Source organism: Leiobunum rupestre, chromosome 8 (genome assembly GCF_980474605.1).
Source record: "Leiobunum rupestre chromosome 8, qqLeiRupe1.1.hap1, whole genome shotgun sequence".
NCBI classification, from domain to species: Eukaryota; Metazoa; Arthropoda; class Arachnida; order Opiliones; family Sclerosomatidae; genus Leiobunum; species Leiobunum rupestre.
This window is the reverse complement of record NC_143391.1, coordinates 5978119-5995848: the sequence shown is the minus strand read 5'-3', so window position 1 is coordinate 5995848 and position 17730 is coordinate 5978119. Positions and strand designations below refer to the sequence as shown.

General features: G+C 38.2%; 3 protein-coding genes across 3 annotated transcripts; 1 reads left to right on the top strand and 2 right to left on the bottom strand.

Moving 5' to 3' along the window:
- Positions 1–235: 235 nt before the first annotated feature.
- Positions 236–3340, bottom strand: LOC149932217 (uncharacterized). The gene is made up of 4 exons (XM_090156997.1): positions 2771–3340; positions 2394–2699; positions 2237–2330; positions 236–2138 (listed from the first exon to the last, which is right to left on the bottom strand). The coding sequence occupies exons 1-4, from the start codon at positions 3020–3022 to the stop codon at positions 1900–1902; spliced, it is 891 nt and encodes a 296-aa protein (XP_090013123.1). The 5' UTR covers positions 3023–3340; the 3' UTR covers positions 236–1899.
- Positions 3341–9356: 6016 nt separating this feature from the next.
- Positions 9357–11717, top strand: oaf (BRICHOS-like domain-containing protein out at first). The gene is made up of 4 exons (XM_090155651.1): positions 9357–9756; positions 9831–9965; positions 10022–10205; positions 10284–11717. The coding sequence occupies exons 1-4, from the start codon at positions 9535–9537 to the stop codon at positions 10568–10570; spliced, it is 828 nt and encodes a 275-aa protein (XP_090011777.1). The 5' UTR covers positions 9357–9534; the 3' UTR covers positions 10571–11717.
- LOC149932215 (transcription initiation factor TFIID subunit 9-like) lies at positions 11572–12913 on the bottom strand. Its single transcript, XM_090155652.1, has 2 exons — positions 12677–12913; positions 11572–12600 (listed from the first exon to the last, which is right to left on the bottom strand). The coding sequence occupies exon 2, from the start codon at positions 12575–12577 to the stop codon at positions 11828–11830; it is 750 nt and encodes a 249-aa protein (XP_090011778.1). The 5' UTR covers positions 12578–12600; positions 12677–12913; the 3' UTR covers positions 11572–11827.
- Between the last annotated feature and the right edge of the window lie 4817 nt (positions 12914–17730).

Genomic DNA, 17730 nt, shown 5'->3' with positions numbered 1-17730 from the left:
CTGAATTATTTCCCTAAATAAAAATTCCCTGACCCAGCATAATGTGAGTCGTACTTCCTTAAAGGAAAAAAAATATTCAATAAACCTTAGCTTTTTAAAAGACAGGGTAGAGCACCTAAGAAATTCCAGCAACCAGTTTGTAGGTCGTTTAGGGTAAAACCCCATTAACACCGGGTGCACCTTGTAAACATAAACCCACTCTTTAAGTGAATTAGCTTCCCCAAAGAACAATCAAGCGTGAAAATTCATTTTCAGTTTATTAACAATGTCAACGATTGTACATTACATACATAAAACATATTTGGGAGGTTTCAAATTGGCAACTCTGCCTAAATAAAACATCTCAAAAACAAAGGGTAATATACATATGTTAAAGTAATATTATCAAAGTTTACAAATATGTTAAAAAGTAAATTTTTAAACTGCACCATAGCGTAAAAAGGGCGGATTATATTTAAGGCACTTCAATTTTTTTTATAAAAGTAAATTTAATAGATATATTTAGTATTTGATAAAAATTTGTTTCCCCATTAACCTTTTTTTTAGAATAAATGTATGGCGATTAGTTCCCTATATTAAAAAATACTTTGGCTCTTAAATATGGCCTTTTTTCTATTGGCTCACTTCCTTTTGCTTACAACAAACTTATTAAGAAAATACACAATTTTGCTCAAATACATAATGTATGGGTACAACCAAATCATTGGCAAAATCAACTGGCACTCCTGAAACTCTGGCTTATATTTTATACGCATACATAATGTATAGTAGAAGTCAAAAAGGCCTTGATATTACCGAAGTATATATATAGGTCAAAACCCTACACAAGTCATAGTTAACGCTGTAGATCTAACTTATTCAATAACCACTGAAACATTTGTCAGTTTACCTCCAATAGTGAAAGTGGGGAAATAGATACGAAAAATAGAGACATTCCTTAAATTTATCAAAGCATGGCACCATTACGCATCGGAGTTGAATAAAATAAAAAAACATACAAAAGTTTATTCAACTCTCAAAGAAATAGAGTAAGAAAATATATAAACATCTGTTCAAATATCATTTTTTACATTGGTTATTTTGGGTTAGGTTATCTAAACCGTTTTATTGACAGTACGTTTCCCGGTAGGGTTGATTAATTAAAGGGATTGAAAATATGGCCTTATTAGTTATTACTGGAATGTTTGAATACTTTATAAGTTTCTAGAATAGTTCCAAGTTAAAACTGTACCCTGGCTTAATTATGTAACTCTGATTAATAGAGATAACATTGTTGAACTGATTACATTTTACCGTTACCCAGAATTTATCAGAGAAGTAATTCATATGAAACTGTAAATGGGCTCTTTTAGGCTAATACTTTTTTTTTAAAAGTTATTATTAAAAATTAAATAACTTTTATTTACATAAAGAGTCCTCTAAAAGAATCAATTGAAAATGTATATACCATAGACTCAAAATGTGAAAATATTTTCTATGTTTCTTAAACATGAGTTCTAGCACAGATGGTTTGAACACTGTCAACTGTGATCTCACGCTATAGCGGCCAACCCATTCGCCAAAATTCCGTGAGCCAGGCTATAACAAGCGTGGCGTGACGCTGCACTCAGTTTTTTAACATTGGCTTCAATGCAAAAACTATTATGAAAATAATATTCCACTAGGGGCGCTTAAATAATACATATCTTTTGCTCGTAGGTTAACATAGAAACTTCAGCGAATGGGTTGGCCGCTATAGCGAGAGATCACAGTTGACTGTGGTTTGAAGGAGCAAACAGATATTTTCTATAAAATTGATAAAAACTTACAGGGGTATTTTTTGTCCTTACTCAAAAATTAAAAAAATCCTCAATTTTAAAGAACAGGGAGAGGGGGAATTGATACGTATTGCAATATCTTTTACATTTGTTGAACTATCTGATATTTTTCTTTCATGTCTAAAGTTTGTTTACGGGGGTCCCTCTTTTTCCGATTAGCCAGCATTTCTCTCATTTGGGCAGCGCTCATATTCAGATTGAGATCCTCTTTATTATCTTCTTTCCCAACACTAGAGTTAGTAGTACTATTTTGTTGAATGGGTTGTTCGGTGGTGGACTTCTTAACACCGTTGTTATTATGGTTGACATTGGCTCCCGAACCTAAATTGCATTACCCATAAAAATCTAGTACTAAGGCCTGGATAATGTATCCTCAACTTTTGTAGTAATTCTTTCTTTAAGATTAAAGATATATTTACCATTAGAAGAGGTTCCATTTTGAGCTTCTGATTTAACACTTTCCTTTGGTTCCTCAATTTCTTCTCTCTTAATTCGTGGGGAAGATTTTCCATTCTAAATTTTATAGATAAAACACTATAGCAAATTTTCTCACTATATTTATTGATTGAAACATACCACTGATGATAGATTTTGTGACTCCGTATCTATCTTTTTGATGCCATTGGCACTTTCTTCAACCTGAGATTGTTTTTTGGATTCTTGAGCTTCCACCTTGGATTCAATTTCGGTGGTCAAACCATTTTTACTCTCCTTCGTTCCATTTAACCCATTATGAGTGGCAATTTCTGCAATCTTGGCAGACTGAGAACTTGGGGTTTTCTTGTATATAACATTGGACTGGGTGCCTTTCACCACTAGTTTACGTTCCTTATACCACTTATCCGCTGCTTCATCTAAAACTAAAAGCTTGGTTTCATTTACCTTTGGGAAAAAATGTAAAATATTGTAAGAAACTGCTTTCAAACTGCTTAATTTATAAAGTTTCTTCTCACCATAGCCTTGATTCTTTCCACAACTTGTCGGTGATTTTCATTGGCAATATTCACACCATTTACTTCGATTATTCTGTCACCTTCTCTCAAACCTGCCTGTTCTGCTGGGCTTCCCTCATCAACTTTACCAATAAATTGACCAGTTTTAGCCTTTTCAGCGTGCAAATTAAAGCCATATCCATCAAAGTCAGGCCATTTAACTAAATGGCACAGTCGTGGCGCGGGGGCATCCGCGGGTAATTCGGAAGCCATTTGAACTGAAAAGTTTTTTGCTACACTAACACAATGCAAAGTAATTGATGTTGAGCCCTTAAGGGAAATTTTCGCTCTGAACACGAAGATATGTTTAGTAAGAATGCCAAGTTAGGCTTAAAACAATATAAAAATAATGTAAAACAAACTTTTGTAGAAAATCAATGGTACTAAGAACACACACTTCAATAATAATTTTGACAGGCAAATAATTTAGACTAGCCTAAAGCATCACCATTAAATTTTTAAGTTTGTTAGTCTTTTCTATCGAATATACAGATGCACATACGATACGCGCACAATAAAACTCAAAATGGCACCTACGAAGAGAATCGACGAAAATTCCCCAAAAATTTTCAGTATTGATGATTTAAGCGCCGCCTGTTGGTAGAGTCACGGCCAACTTCGACCGTGCTTTAACGGCCGTAACAATCGTTTCGAATCATATGTTAGCGAGCGTGACGAAAAATTCCCGCTAGAGGCATGAAATCTCTAAGTTGAAGCCATAGATAAGGGAAACGTATATAAAGGTCTAGATAAAATATTTCAAAGGGAGTGAATACGGAGGTGACAGCTAGCAGAAACGCGTAATTTCTGCAGGCTATCCCTAAAAGGCGCTATCTATCGGTAAGAAAGCTCGTGCTATCGTCGCGAGAGCCATTGTCTCCTGCTTAAAAATGATACTAAAAGTCACCAACAGATGGTGTCTAAAGACTGCGGCCTGCGGAAAGGTACTTAGTACTAAAATGCTAATGGCGTTTTCCATTGGAGTCCTCTGAGCGCTCCTAAATATAAAACGTGTTCCATTGGGACAAAAAGGGCAACTACAAAAAGGAGGCACGTCTTCCATTGGCACTGTTGCTCCCTCGCGGATTGATCCGAGCTGCCCCAACTCGAGGGACGGGGCAACCAAAAAAGAGCAATTTTTAAGCAAAGTGACTCCGAGAAAAATTCGTATTCCATTGGGAGGGCTGGAAGTCTAGTCCTCCGAGCACCTAGCGGAGTTCTTCGTGGTAGAGTGATGACGTAGAAGGCAAATCCGGATCACGCTCGGAGCAGTCCCAATGGAAAACGCGGCGAAAGTTATTTTTCGTTTCAACTTTTTTGCCAAAAGCTATATTTTCAAGACAAAAAAAGGTACGTGTTAGTATATTGAACGTCTTGTTAATCTTTTGATACGGAAATAAGGCCATATTTGGAAAAGCTTAGCCGTTCCCCTTTAAGGTCCGGAGGTGGCGCTCCCGACGGCCGACGAAGACAATAAAAACCAAACTTTTGATTCGCGACAATAGAGTGTTGTCGTCTGAAACCCTGCGACGTCACCATTGTAATTTGCCTATTGATAAAAACGGTAACTGTCATGGCGGCCACTATTAACACTACAGCTGTGACGTTACAAGTTTTCAAAATCATATCAGACGACAACACTCTATACATGGATTTGAAATTCTTTAGGCAGGCCGCCTGGTGCGAGCGTAGTGAGCGCGCGAAGTTGGATATGGTTCTACGCTCGCTCCGCTCAATTATTTTAACATTTTTAATTAAATAATATTTAGTTAAAATATATTATAAGCGCAATAAATTATAATTTTAGGTTTCAACAAGTTTTAAGCTTTCGTCTTTTTAAACCAAGAATACTTAGTAAGGGCCGGTTTGTAATTTACTAATTTTTTCTGACTGAAAATGTTTTCCATAATAAAGGTACAAAACTGAACAGAAATCATCCTCCTTGAAATGCACGCTGCAGACCATCAATTCTGTGTATCTTTTGGTACAAAATCATCGCGACTAATGTTTTTAACTATAAATTACTAGTAATCTCGTGAAAAGGTAGGTCTTTTCTATTTACATGGTTTGATGTATAATATGGTACGCAACACGAAGGCATTGTGATGAATATTTCTATCTTTTACCTATTTTGTTCCAAAGATGTACCTAAGCATCTTTTATTTTCTAATATATTAGTTTTAAGATTCTTACTCTTAAAACTAATTAGATTTACAGAAAATACTACCTAAGAACGGTTATAAACTCGTGAATTTGCTATATATATACTATTAATAAAGTTATTATTAAAGATTTATAAAGCTTAAAGGGGAACGGTCAAGCTTTAACCAGTTAGATAGCCCTATAGCCCATTAAAAACTAAAATTTATGGCGAAAACCGCATCAAAAAATATTGAGTGGTTAATTTTTAATAAAATAAAGAAATTTCGGGAAATCGAAAAGCGCGCGTCCGCCGCGACACCTGGTGGGAAGTCAGTGAGACAGTAAAACTACGTAAAAGCGCGCTGCTGAAGACGCAAAAAAATTGTTCCAGTTATAAGCGACCTAAGCCTAAATTGCGCGATTTTAAAAGTTAGGATAGTTCGCAAATCGCTCATACGGGGTGAGGAGCGCTGGCGGCAGCCCCTAAGATGGCGGCGAAAATTCAAACCCAAAAACCTGGCTTTTTTTTTCGTTTCAACTTTTTGGGCCAAAAGCTATTTTTTCAAGACAAAAGAAGGTACGTGTTAGTATATTGAACGTCTTATTAATCTTTTGATATAAATAATAAATAAATAAATAAGGCCATATTTGGAAAAGCTTGGTCGTTCCCCTTTAAGAGAGACATTATTTACGCATCAAACGCTCTAAACACCTCTACGGCCTTCAAAACTGTGTTCTAATATGACACCTTCGCGTAAAAAACGCGTATCTCTTTCTTAATTTAATTTTTATAAGGTAATATTTATTTTAAAACATTGCGAAAAGATAGTTTAACTTACTATACCTTGTAGTAGGGTTTTGGTCGTATGTAGCGCCCCTATCGGGAATTCGGGATTATTAATACACGTAAATTAACATTAGATGCGATCATGCGAGGCGATTTATGGGGCCGCTAAAGCGCGGTACGCGTGATCGAAGTTGGCCGTGTTCTTGTGGACTCACGAATAATGCTCAAAACCAACCACTTGTTCAAAAACAGGTTGTAAGAGTGCTTTCAATTTGAAACTCATGACGTCACCAATGTTACTGGCCTATTGAGAAAAACCGATAACTGTCATGGCGACCACTGTGAATACTACAGCTGTGACGTCACACGTTTTCAAAAACGTACCAAACGAAAGCGCTCGATTTGCGACTGACCCGTGCGGGAAATCTAGCTAAAGAGCTATTATACCGAAATGAGAAACTAAGCCTTAACATAAAAATTTCAAAACGCGTTGGGTAGCAACGGAAAGCCGAAATGCGGGAGAGTGGTGGATTATAATGTAAGTAAGTTTTTAAATTTCTTCAAATTTGTTTAGGGATTAGCTTTTTTATCCTTTTTCATTATCGACTATTCTACTTATTCGCGTTTTTCATCACTCTTTGCAATGCAGTCCATAGGTGGATTCTCTTTACATTAGATAACTCATCTTACTTATTTAATTATAGGTTAAAAAGTTAACCGTAGATCATTTTCGTGATTTTCTGTATAGGTTTTGGTTAGAGGTGTGCAAATATCATTTTTTGGGGATCGAATCGAATATCAAATATTTTTTTTCAAGGCACGTCAAATACCAAATCGAATATTTATAACGTCAAATAATTTGGTCGAATATTTTTAGAGCAAAATTTTAAGCCAGTTAACTGATCAAATACCGAATAGTATTTCGAATACCAAATAGTTCGACATATATGGTTTTGAAATAATCAAATAGTTTGCATATTTGTCAAAAAAATAAAAAAGTAATTGAAATCACTGTTCATATCACTTGCAATAGTAAAATACTAAACTAAATGTATAATGTATATTTTATTTCATAAATTTAAACTTTAGTAACTACTAACTACAATTAAAATCAAAGGATCTGCTATATTTTTCATGCTTTGCAAACACTTCATTCAAATCTAGAGTTTTCAAATAAATGTAAAACACTAAGGAGCAGATCTTTTATTACAAATAAAAAAATAATATTGAGTTTAATTTATAATAATTTTAAACCAATAATTTAGTGAACTCAAAAATTCAAAACCTAAAAATCCAAAAAGTTACTTACTTCAACCTTTCTTCCAGTTATTAGTTTTGTTTTGAACTTGGTTTACGTTTTATAGCGTTTTCCATTTGATTGCTCAAGATTCGCTCTGAATCTGTCTCTGACGTCATAGATCTCACCCCAATCCACTAGAGTAAAACCGCAAATGGAACATTCCATGAACATATTCAGGCCCGGACTGGCTGCTTTGGGGGCCCTCGGCAAGACAATGAAGTGAGCCCCCTTACCGGGCGGTGGGGGGTATGGAATAAAAATCAAATGGTTACTTATAGGACAACAAATAACGTTTAAAGTATACTAGATTCTACGTTCACATTAATTTGAAAAGTCAAACGCGTCTAAAGGACCTTTAGGAAAAATTTATTGTAATCAATTTGGTGCCCCCTTGAGGCTGGGGCCCTCGGCGATCGCCGACCAGCCGACCCGGCCAGTCCGGGCCTGAACATATTCCCGCGCTTTGTTGTTTTTCGTCTGCTAGTAATTTGAATTTTCGCGTCTTGGTCTTCCATTTTGCCAAAAAATCTAAAAGGAACACGCGAAAATTTTCTCCGATGTCGATCTCGATCCGTTGATCTGTCGAAATCGGCAGATCGGTTTTGTGCGATCTCGGAGCACCGGAGAGCGGCAAATGGAACACGCGAAACTTGATCGGAGCAGATCCGAGCACGCTAATGGAAAATAAAATGTTGATCAGAGCGATCAAGAGTGCTCGAGAGCAGTCAAATGGAAAACACTATAAGTTTTACTTTGCTATTCTAGAAAATACCATAACAAAGAACACGCGAATAATCTAGCCAATAGGCGCTAGAATAAACAGCTTCTGCCTTTCGCTAAGAAGTTTTAAAACACGGTATGAATAATGGACGAGCAAGTTCGTGCGAGTTACTCTTTATATGGTCCTTGCCGCTGTGGCCTAAAGAGAGGTACCAGAAATAAGCACTAGTTCAAAAATTTCACAGCGTTCTCCTCTGATGGCCTTGAAACTCAACAAATTAGAAAAATACCCGCGGTTATGGAGTGTTGTCGTCTGAAACCCTGTGACGTCACCATTGTAATTTGCCTATTGATAAAAAACGACCATTTGATCAAGAAAAACGAATATTCGCGAACTTTCTCAAGTGCTATTCGATTCGATAAATCGAATATTCGATTTGGTATTCGATCGAATTATTTGGTCTAACCAACTATTTTGCACACCCCTAGTTTTGGTTTTTATTAATTTTTTTACAATAGCTGGAAGTTTCAACCTAACAACATTTATATCCGAAAGCAGGGATCCATACCTCTACTTGGAATGCTTATCGCGGCAGATTTTCGTCTCGATGTGGCTGACGGTTTTTATGACGTCACTATGTTAACTTAACAAACAACAACGTGAAAAGGGAGCGCGCGCAAAGGGGATTTTTCTCTCGTAGGTGGGGCCAAAGCCGTGAGAGTTATCTTACCATACGCGATACGGCAAAATAAGTATTCCAGTAAACTATATAGGTATACACTTGGAATGTCTAAGGAAGATTTTTAAGGCCGTGATGAAGCTCGTAGAAATGGGCGGGTCTTAAAGCGGGAAAACTCACGAGAAAAACTATCGCGCCTCGCTACCCTAATTCGACGAAAACTCGTCATTAAGCCTAGTCGTGGATATTATATTTACTTTTGATATTATTAGCTTACCTGATTATCTTTTTTATAACCATACCTGAAATTAGGTATCACTACACTTCTTTCACGAAGAACATTATAATTACTTTAAAATGTAAAGTACGATAGTAAATTGAGGTTTTTAAATCCATTGTTCTATAAGCCTATTTTGCGCGGGAAGATCGCCTATTTGTTACCATGACGACGCATTCTTTTCGCGTCAAACCTCGAGCCAAAGAATTTGAAATGTCGTGTTACGTTTTACACTTGACGTAGTTAAGTCCCGCCTTTTTCTCGACGCGCTTTCGTATCACCGTCCCAATGGAACCTTAGACATTCCAAGTGTATACCTCTATAGTTTCCTGGTATTCCAAGTGGAAGTATGGATTCCTGCCGAAGTCGACTACAATTTGCTCACACATGATTTAGTTGATAGGTTCGAAGCCTATTTTTTTTAAAAATAGGATAGAAATCATGCGCTAGCGAGTCACCCAGTTCGAGACGAATTTTATTCATTTCAGAACGTAGTGACAATAAATAATTAAATAGTAGAAATGCCTAATTTAACGACTCTCACCGAAAATAAAGCCTAAACAACACTCTTGTTGGCGATTTACGTTTCAAAAGTACCACCTATTATTGGGAATCTGAACTAAACTCAGTTTTCATTCTAATAATCTAATTTTCAAAATGGATGCTGGTGGATGAAAGCGTTGCTACTTACCTTGTTAAAAAAACGAATTAGTATAAATATTAAAGCTCGCAGTTGAAGTTTTAGCTCGGTTTTGTATATTTTAAGATGTTGCTTTTAATTGTTTCGTATAAACCAGTTTTATAGCATGCTAAATAATAATGGTTTCGTTTTATCGATGTACCACTTTAGGCCTAGCGTTCATTGCATGGCTTCTGACCATAATTTGCGACATAAGGGGCCAATTAATTATAAATGTAAAGAACTTAGGAGGAGATATTCTCCAAGAAAGTATTATAGCCAATACATCAACGGACACTGTTACTTTGGAATTTCAAAGACCAGATGGAACCTTAGTCACTCTTTTTATAGACTTCAGATCGGTCTGTTAAAACTTCTTAAAGAGTGTCTTGTTATATTTCGTTATAATCAATTTGTGCATGTACTTTACTTATAGGAAGTGCAAGTTTTCAGACTACTTGTTCTTGGAGAAGAAGAAAGGGGTCAGAGCCAGTATCAAGTTCTATGTTTTGTAACTCGTTTTTTTAAGAATGAGTTTATTTCTGCTGATGCGATGTCCAAATTAAGACAAGTAACCTAAAGAAGTTTTTTTATGTGCTTTAATTTTTTAAAAAACTTTAATTACAGAGAAATCCAGGGGCTGTCCGCCAGCCTGAAGAGGAAAAAACAAAAGAGCTATTAGAGATGGATTTAAGCGTCGAACTTTCCAAGTCTTCCATACTATCACCTTTCCTACCTGAATTTTGTCAGGAAGCAGTTAATGCAACCTTTGCCAGGGAAGTTGACCTACGTGCTTGGGCTAGCCCTAAAGGTTTTAGTTAATGTTATGCTAAAGATTAACATCATTCTTATTACATTGAACAAATCCTTTCTTTTTCTTGTTTCTTAGCCTTGAACCGCGATGTGGTATCTCTGATTGCTTCAGTGAAACGGTTCTCTCCAAGCAAACCCGTCCGTTGCAATAACAGCTCTTCCTGGTTTCAACCATGCCAGTGTCAGTTAGATACTTGTGTTGGTTGGTACCCGTGTGGCCTGAAATACTGTCGGGGCAAAGACCCAATTGGGAAAACAATAAGTTACCGTTGTGGCATAAAAACTTGCCGCAAGTGCCGTGTTTTTGAGTATTCTGTGGCCCAAAAGCAACAATGCTTATGGGACGAATCAAACTCTCTTTAATTCACTTCTGGTGAAAAATCGGTACAATGATCTTCCAAGGACTAAAACTATTTGTACGCTGTTGGATATTGCACTCATTGTAAACCTTTTTTTTTATTTAGAAAGTCTTCTACAATAGATATATTTTACATTCACTTTCGAATACTGGCTTTTAAAGTTTTGTAATGGTATTCATTGTACCGACATTTTTACCTGTAGGAATCGTTTTTATTCTCAAATCTTAGTTATTACAATAATACTATAATTTTGGTGACACTTTTTTTCTATTATAAAATCATGTTTTTTTTCAAAACTTATACTAATCTAATGTTCCTATGTTGGAAAACTTAATGTAGTGAAACTGCAATTTATCATAGTTAAACTATATATTTTGGTTTTCATTTGCGATATTACAAAACAATGTCAGTCTTTTAATTCTTAAAATTTTTGAGTTTTGGGTATAACCGGAAAAAGAAAGTTATGTAGATACATGTAGATGTTTTACGAAAATTGCATTGTAAACCGGTTCAAAGTAGCTTTTCCTATATGATACAAAAAAAGAAAGAGATGTTTGCATAAACATTCCCTTTAATGCCATGACCCAAAAGCTTCCACAGCAACTGAAATAATATATAAAACAAAAAGAGCTATTTTCTACAATTATAAAATAATTCTTATATTTGAACGAGCCTTTAGGCATTATGTAAATAGTTTGGGAAAGAAGTTTGCGAGTAGTCCTAATTGTTTAGTGAAATGTTTTTATTTCTAATTGTTCCTTGTAAGTTAACAATTCTTTATCGCAGCTACATATACATGTTTTCTTTAAGATCAGCAGCTTAAGTCTGTTACACAATTTTAAAAAGAAAACTGCGAACAAAAAACAGATTGAGAGTAAATAAAAGTTTTGTAGGAAAGCCTTTGTGAAGGTTTTTGAGGACACTTTCAATAACTACTAATGTAAATGCTCATTGAACAAATGTTTTAAATTTACTGTTTATATCAAGCTGAATTTTAAATCAAAGTTTTTCAATAAAATGCGGTTTATTTAAAAAAATTCCATCTAGAAAATTAATATCATATACAAGCCAAATAATTTTATTAACAATTTTGTTTTGCATTTTAAGTTTTTCTTTAAAAAGTACTTAATTTTTTTGTGTTTAAATAAAAAGAATAACTGAAAAGAATGCGGAAGGTTCCATATCATTTGATTTTTTTCCCACATTGGTGAACAAAATTACATTTGTTTTAACTCTGATATTAATTTTGCGTTACAGTACATTAATCATAATCATCTACAAAGTCATCCAGTTTTCTTTTGTTGGGATTGGCATCCATGCCATTCAGTTCATCAACAACTTGTTTGTTTAATTGCATAGTTGCCATTGGACCACTGGATATACTTGTTCTTATTGCTGGTGGACCTGATGACAACTTAATAATGGGAGTTGGAGTTGATTTGGTAGCGTTTTTAATTTGGGGTCTTGAAGAAACTGTTACTAAAGCACTGCCTTTGTTTACGACGGATAAAGTGTTTCCAGTTTTGCTGTTTAGAGACAAAGCAGCGTTGGATTTGGAGCTATTTCCTTGTGTTGAACTTAAATTCATACGACTCATTGATGAAGAACTGGCAGAGGATCTTGATTTCTTCATAGATTTCATTCTGTAATTGCTGGATGTTAAACTGTAACGATCTGGAGGTAAGCGAGGCCCGACATTAGCCTTGATTAAGGGCATTGCAATGCTATTTTTTTGGCGAGCTGCTTCGATTAACAGATCTCTTGGTGGAGGACTGGTGAAAGCCCTATCCATTTGAAGCTGAATGGCCAAGCGTACATCATCAATATCTACAACCTTCTTTTTAGCGTGTGAGGAAAACAATCTAGCATCATCTAAAATTGAAGTGACATATCGAAAAGTGAACTCCAGCATTTGATTTACAATCCTCTGTTCATATTCAATGACTCCCATATCTTTCAATATAGCAGCCATAACCAAGGCATCTTTTGGAGTTGTTTTCTGAGAACTCATTTTCTCAGAGTTTATTGCTACAGCTTAAATGAAAAGTAATGCAATTAGGAATTATTTTGCAAACTAGCAATCAACTTAAAAAGTTTAAAGATAACTTACACGTTACAAAGTATACATTAGAACGGTGCGATTAGAGACATCAACAATTCACCATAATCCATTTTTTTTCTTCATTAGATAAGATATGGTGCATGTGGCATCGAGGCCTTCACACCATGTGCTCCTTTGTTAATGACGCTATTTTGTCAAACAATTCAGACGTAACGTAAAAGACATAATTTGGTTTATCATTGTTCTAAACAAGCGCAGCTTTTATAAAAACTTAACCGCACGTAACGTAATAATTTCCCTCTTTGTGTCCATTTAGATTTGTGCCTACATTGTAGACTCCATGGCTAGATGGCGCTACTATAGCTACAAGAATGATCCCCTTCGAAATAACAAAATCATACACAACAATTAAGACTACTATGATTTAACCGTCTAAGACTTGTATTTCAGCTCTACCTCTCAATTTCTCCTTTATTTACCTTTTATTTTAATTTTTTTTACTGTTTTTATTTTCATTGTTATCTCCATTTTAGTGTCACTACTTTCCAAGGTTGCTAGAAACGCTAATATAGGGCTACGTTCAGTGCAAAGACTATATAACGCTTCGCTTACTAGACCGGCGTGTTCCTAGGAAAAACCTGTTAACACCTCTGTAGCACTGTAAAAGCTGGGGTAATATTTTACCCGCGGCTAGAGGCGCCACTAGTAACACAGCTCAAGCTAGGGGAAATTTTGGGCCAGCGTCGAGCCGGAGCCACAATCGGTATGCAAGTTGAGCCATAGAACACGCCTGTCTAGTAAGCGAAGCGTTATATAGTCTTTGGTTCAGTGAAGCTTAACGGTCTTATACCGTTTTGCGTTTGCGTTGATTACGTCATGGGCCAAATAATGATAAATCCAGGACATGACTCTGGTACCTTCACGCGTACTAAATCGGCCGTCCACTAAAAGACACAGGCGGCCATTTTAGTAGGGGGGAAAAGGAGGAAAAATAATAAAAAATTGGGGACAAAATCAAGCAAGTTTCCGGTTTCCCGAACGCCATCTAGTGATGACTGAGTCGGAATTCGTAAATAAGTGGCGGTTGTAATTCGAAAATCCTGCCATATTTCGCCCCTCATTTTTTTATTAATTTTAACGATTCTAGGAAAGTATATGTTTAATATTATATAATTATATATATTATACTAATTATGAACTTAGTACGTATAAAAATAAGTACTTACTTTAATAACCACACTATATATGATAACTGTGAATAAATATTCCAGGATATTTACTACGACGACCACGTGTATTATTTTTGAAAACTGTCCCTAAAACATTTGCCCCCAAAATGACGTAGTTCCGCGATCGCGCGTTTTTCCCAATAGGGGGCAATAGTGATCGGGTGTTAGCGCTGTTGGACGGGTTTTTCGCATAGAGTCATGTCCTGGATTTATCATTATTTGGCCCATGATTACGTTGAGACTTTTGCTGAACGCTTTTTTAGGATTGTTTTAATTTTTATAAAATATCGTCTGCTGTTCCGTCCGCAGCTAGCCTTCCCGTGTGCTGTGACGTCACGATTCCGATTAACAACGAAGAAACCTGCTCTTTCAATCGTTGAGTTTGTTGAGCTAACGTTCCCAACGTGACGTCAAAACCGGATATTACAAAAACCGTTCAGTGAAAAAAAAGTTGTCAACGTTGAGACCGTTGAGCTTCACTGAACGTAGCCATTGTGTGCTCGAGCAGCCCTTTTAAAGCCTTCAAATAAGAGACGAGATGAAAGTGTTTAAGTGACAGGGTCTGACGACGACGTCACTAAAACATTCGATTAGCGCCTCAGCCGTTATAAAGAATTCTAAAAAATATATCAAAAATACATTGCTTGGGTACGGCAAAAGTCAGAGAAAATATAGTCCGAGGACATAAAACAACTTCTAAAATTCGTGACGTCGGTGACAGACCCCTTGAAACATAAGAGCAAAAAAATTTACCAATTCAAATCAAGCGTGAGCACCCCTTGACTACTTTCGGGTTCACTCTTTGTATGTATAATATTCTTTTGTATTTTATGTCATTATAGTACCCTTTGGTCACATAATGTTTCCTGTAAGGTTACACACAAGCTATAACTAGCTTCGTAGCCATATTCTTTTATTTCAAATAAATAAATTGACACAAAAAATAGCATATATACTTTACGCTGCACACGGGCTCGTGGGAAAAACACGGAAGAGACAGCTAGCAGAAGACCCATATTTCCTAGATGCGCTACAAAAAATTATCATTTGGAAAAGAGAATGCCTAGAGCTCAACAAGGTGCTCCCTCCGGGACAATCGGGTTACCGAAAAGGTCGTCGTGCCACTGACAATGCGATTCGTCTCGCTTCTGCGGCCACCTGCGCTCTGGCCTCCAATAAGCATTGCCTAGCGGTGTTCTTGGATCTCTAAGATGCATTCGGGAGTGTCCACCATCGCGCGCTCCTCTACAAACTCCAAAGTTTTGGTTTGGAGGGCAACTTGCTGTGGTGGGTTGAAAACTTTTTGGCGAATCGCACTTCTCAAGTTCGCGTCAACGGTGAATTTTCGGCCACTTTGCCAGTCCGGACTCCACCAGGGCAGCGGTATTAGCCTTATCCTATTCAGTGTCATGCTGGATGGGATTCCTCTGCTCTGCCCCAAGACGGTCGATCACGGGGAGCACACAGATGACATTGCCGCCTGGATCAGCGGCTTTGACTGGGGGAGTCTATTCAGGACTATGCAAGTCGCTCTTGACAGGATCACCGACTACGGCGCAAACTGGGGACTAAACTTTCAACCTCTCAAGCGCAATTTGAACCTTCTCTCGAGACACCGACTTTGCGGCGGCCCTCACTCTCACACTGGGCCATCAGCCACAGTAGCGTCGCTAAGGGTGGGCTGAAGTGGGCTTTAGCCCCCCTGCATTTTTGAGATGGGCCACATATTTATATTAAAAGGGCCACATGTTTATAATTAAGAGGCCACATATTTTAATTTAAGAATTTTCTTTATCTCTAGAAAATTGTTTTATTGCCAAGAAACGTTTTTCTGGAAAAACATCTTTCAAAATCAATTCGTTTACTCAAAAAGATAGTAGGGAGCGGAAATAGAGAAAGTTGAAAAGAAAGGGGCTTAAGGGAATTTAAGGAAATATCCCAGGCATGCACGTGTCCCCTCCAGGTCGGATACAAGGTCAGTAGGGGGTCCAGAAAACACGACGAGAGCCGCAACAATAAAACGACCTTGCTCTTCTCGCTTCCTGCAAAATCTGGGGTTTTTTAGATTTCACCATTTTTGCGAAATATGGTCAATCCAAGGTTCCCGCTAAGGGCCACAAAATTCTTAGGGGCCACAAAATAATTAGCCCACCTGTGAAAAAACCTTAGCGCCGCTACTGATCAGCCACTAACTAAGGTGTCCACCTACAGGTACCTAGGTGGTCTTTCGATGCCCGTCTCTCTTGGATTCCCCATATCGAGGACCTTTCCTCCTCTTCGATGAAAAGACTAAACCTCCTCCGAGTGGTTTCGATATACACACCTGATACGCTCCAGACTGGATTACTCTAGTCCCCTTTACGCGTCGGTGCCAGCAGTGCCCTCAAGAACCTGATGAAGTTCAAAATGCGGCCCTTCGAGTTATCCTCCGGACTCCACCGTCTTCTCCAATCAGTCTTGCTTCATGTGGGGCGGCGGCCACTCCGGACTTCTACCGCACTCTCCAGCGCCGGGACCTTGCTTCCTTGGAGATTTTGGAGCATTGCTTCCCAAAGAACAGGCTGCCTTTTATACTTAGGGCTTGGCGCTTGGCCCAGGCCTACAATATTGAGTGGCTTTTCCACGTTACTAGTCACCACCTCGTCACTGCGGCGACTCCCCCATGGACCCCTCCGTCGGCGACCATCGTCTCGCTCTGGCTCACAAGCCCTAAGGATGACAATAGCTCTGAACAGTTACGGTAACTATTTTTCGCAAGTCTCGAACCTCACGCGAAGGACGCGACGGTTTTCTACACGTACGGTTCGGTTTCTCCCGATTCAGGGGTCGCGGATGCTGCCTTCGCAATAGTTGATTTTATAAAATGTCTTTACGCTGCCCAACTTGTTGAAATGTTGCCCTGGAATAGTTCAGCCAATGCCTAAGAATGAGTTCATAAACTCTTTAGTGGGAGAGAAAACGGATCCACAGCTGAAGCGGGGAGGCAACATTTCAACAAGATGGCCAAGGTTATTTTATAAAAAGAACTATTCCCTCCCTCAACGTTGGTGTGGTTAATTTAGTGGACTCCGGTCATCCTATTAATCGGGTCGAGCTATTTGCCATCCAGATGACTCTCTCCTACGCGTCCACACATCTGCGTTCGCCTGTAGTTGTCTGTTCCGACTCTAAAAGCGCACTCACCCAACTGCTAAGTCGGTCGATGGATCCGGTGGCCATCTGTATCCAGGAGCTTTGCGATAAGTACCCGTATCCGATTTCTCTAATCTAGTGTCGAGCACACGTGGGAGTTCCAGGAAACGAGACGGCCGATCGTCTCGCCTCGGTCACTTGGCTCCAGCGCCCTTCTATGGTGGACTTACTCCTCCCGTCTACTCTTGTAGAAATAAAGAGTGCGTGTCGTCGGGCTCTCTTAGCGGAGTGGAGTACGGAATGGCAAAACCTTTTCCCGGCTCTAGTGCTATACTATCGCGACGACTAGGATGTGGTCGGCTTCCCACAAATGCGACCCTACACCAGTTCAACCTCAGTGTGCCGGCCGCTTCCACTCACTGCGAAGCTATCGACGACGCGTACCACGTCTTATTCACCTGCCCCTATCACACTGGGCGTCGATCAGCGCTGGTTTCATCACTCCAGAAGCGAAATCTATCCTTCCGAAATAGGATAGACACCCGGCGCTTGGGTTGGCAAGCCTTTATTTTCACGCCAGTAAGAAAAAGCAGACGCGGGGGAAACGGCCGAAAATTCGCCACCTGCCGGTCGCAAAAAATATTATTATCACAAGAGCTTGGCGCCAACTATTGGTTACTGAAATTGATATCAAGCGCGAAGTTCAAGTTAAGCCTAACTTCAAGGCCTCTGCGATATGAT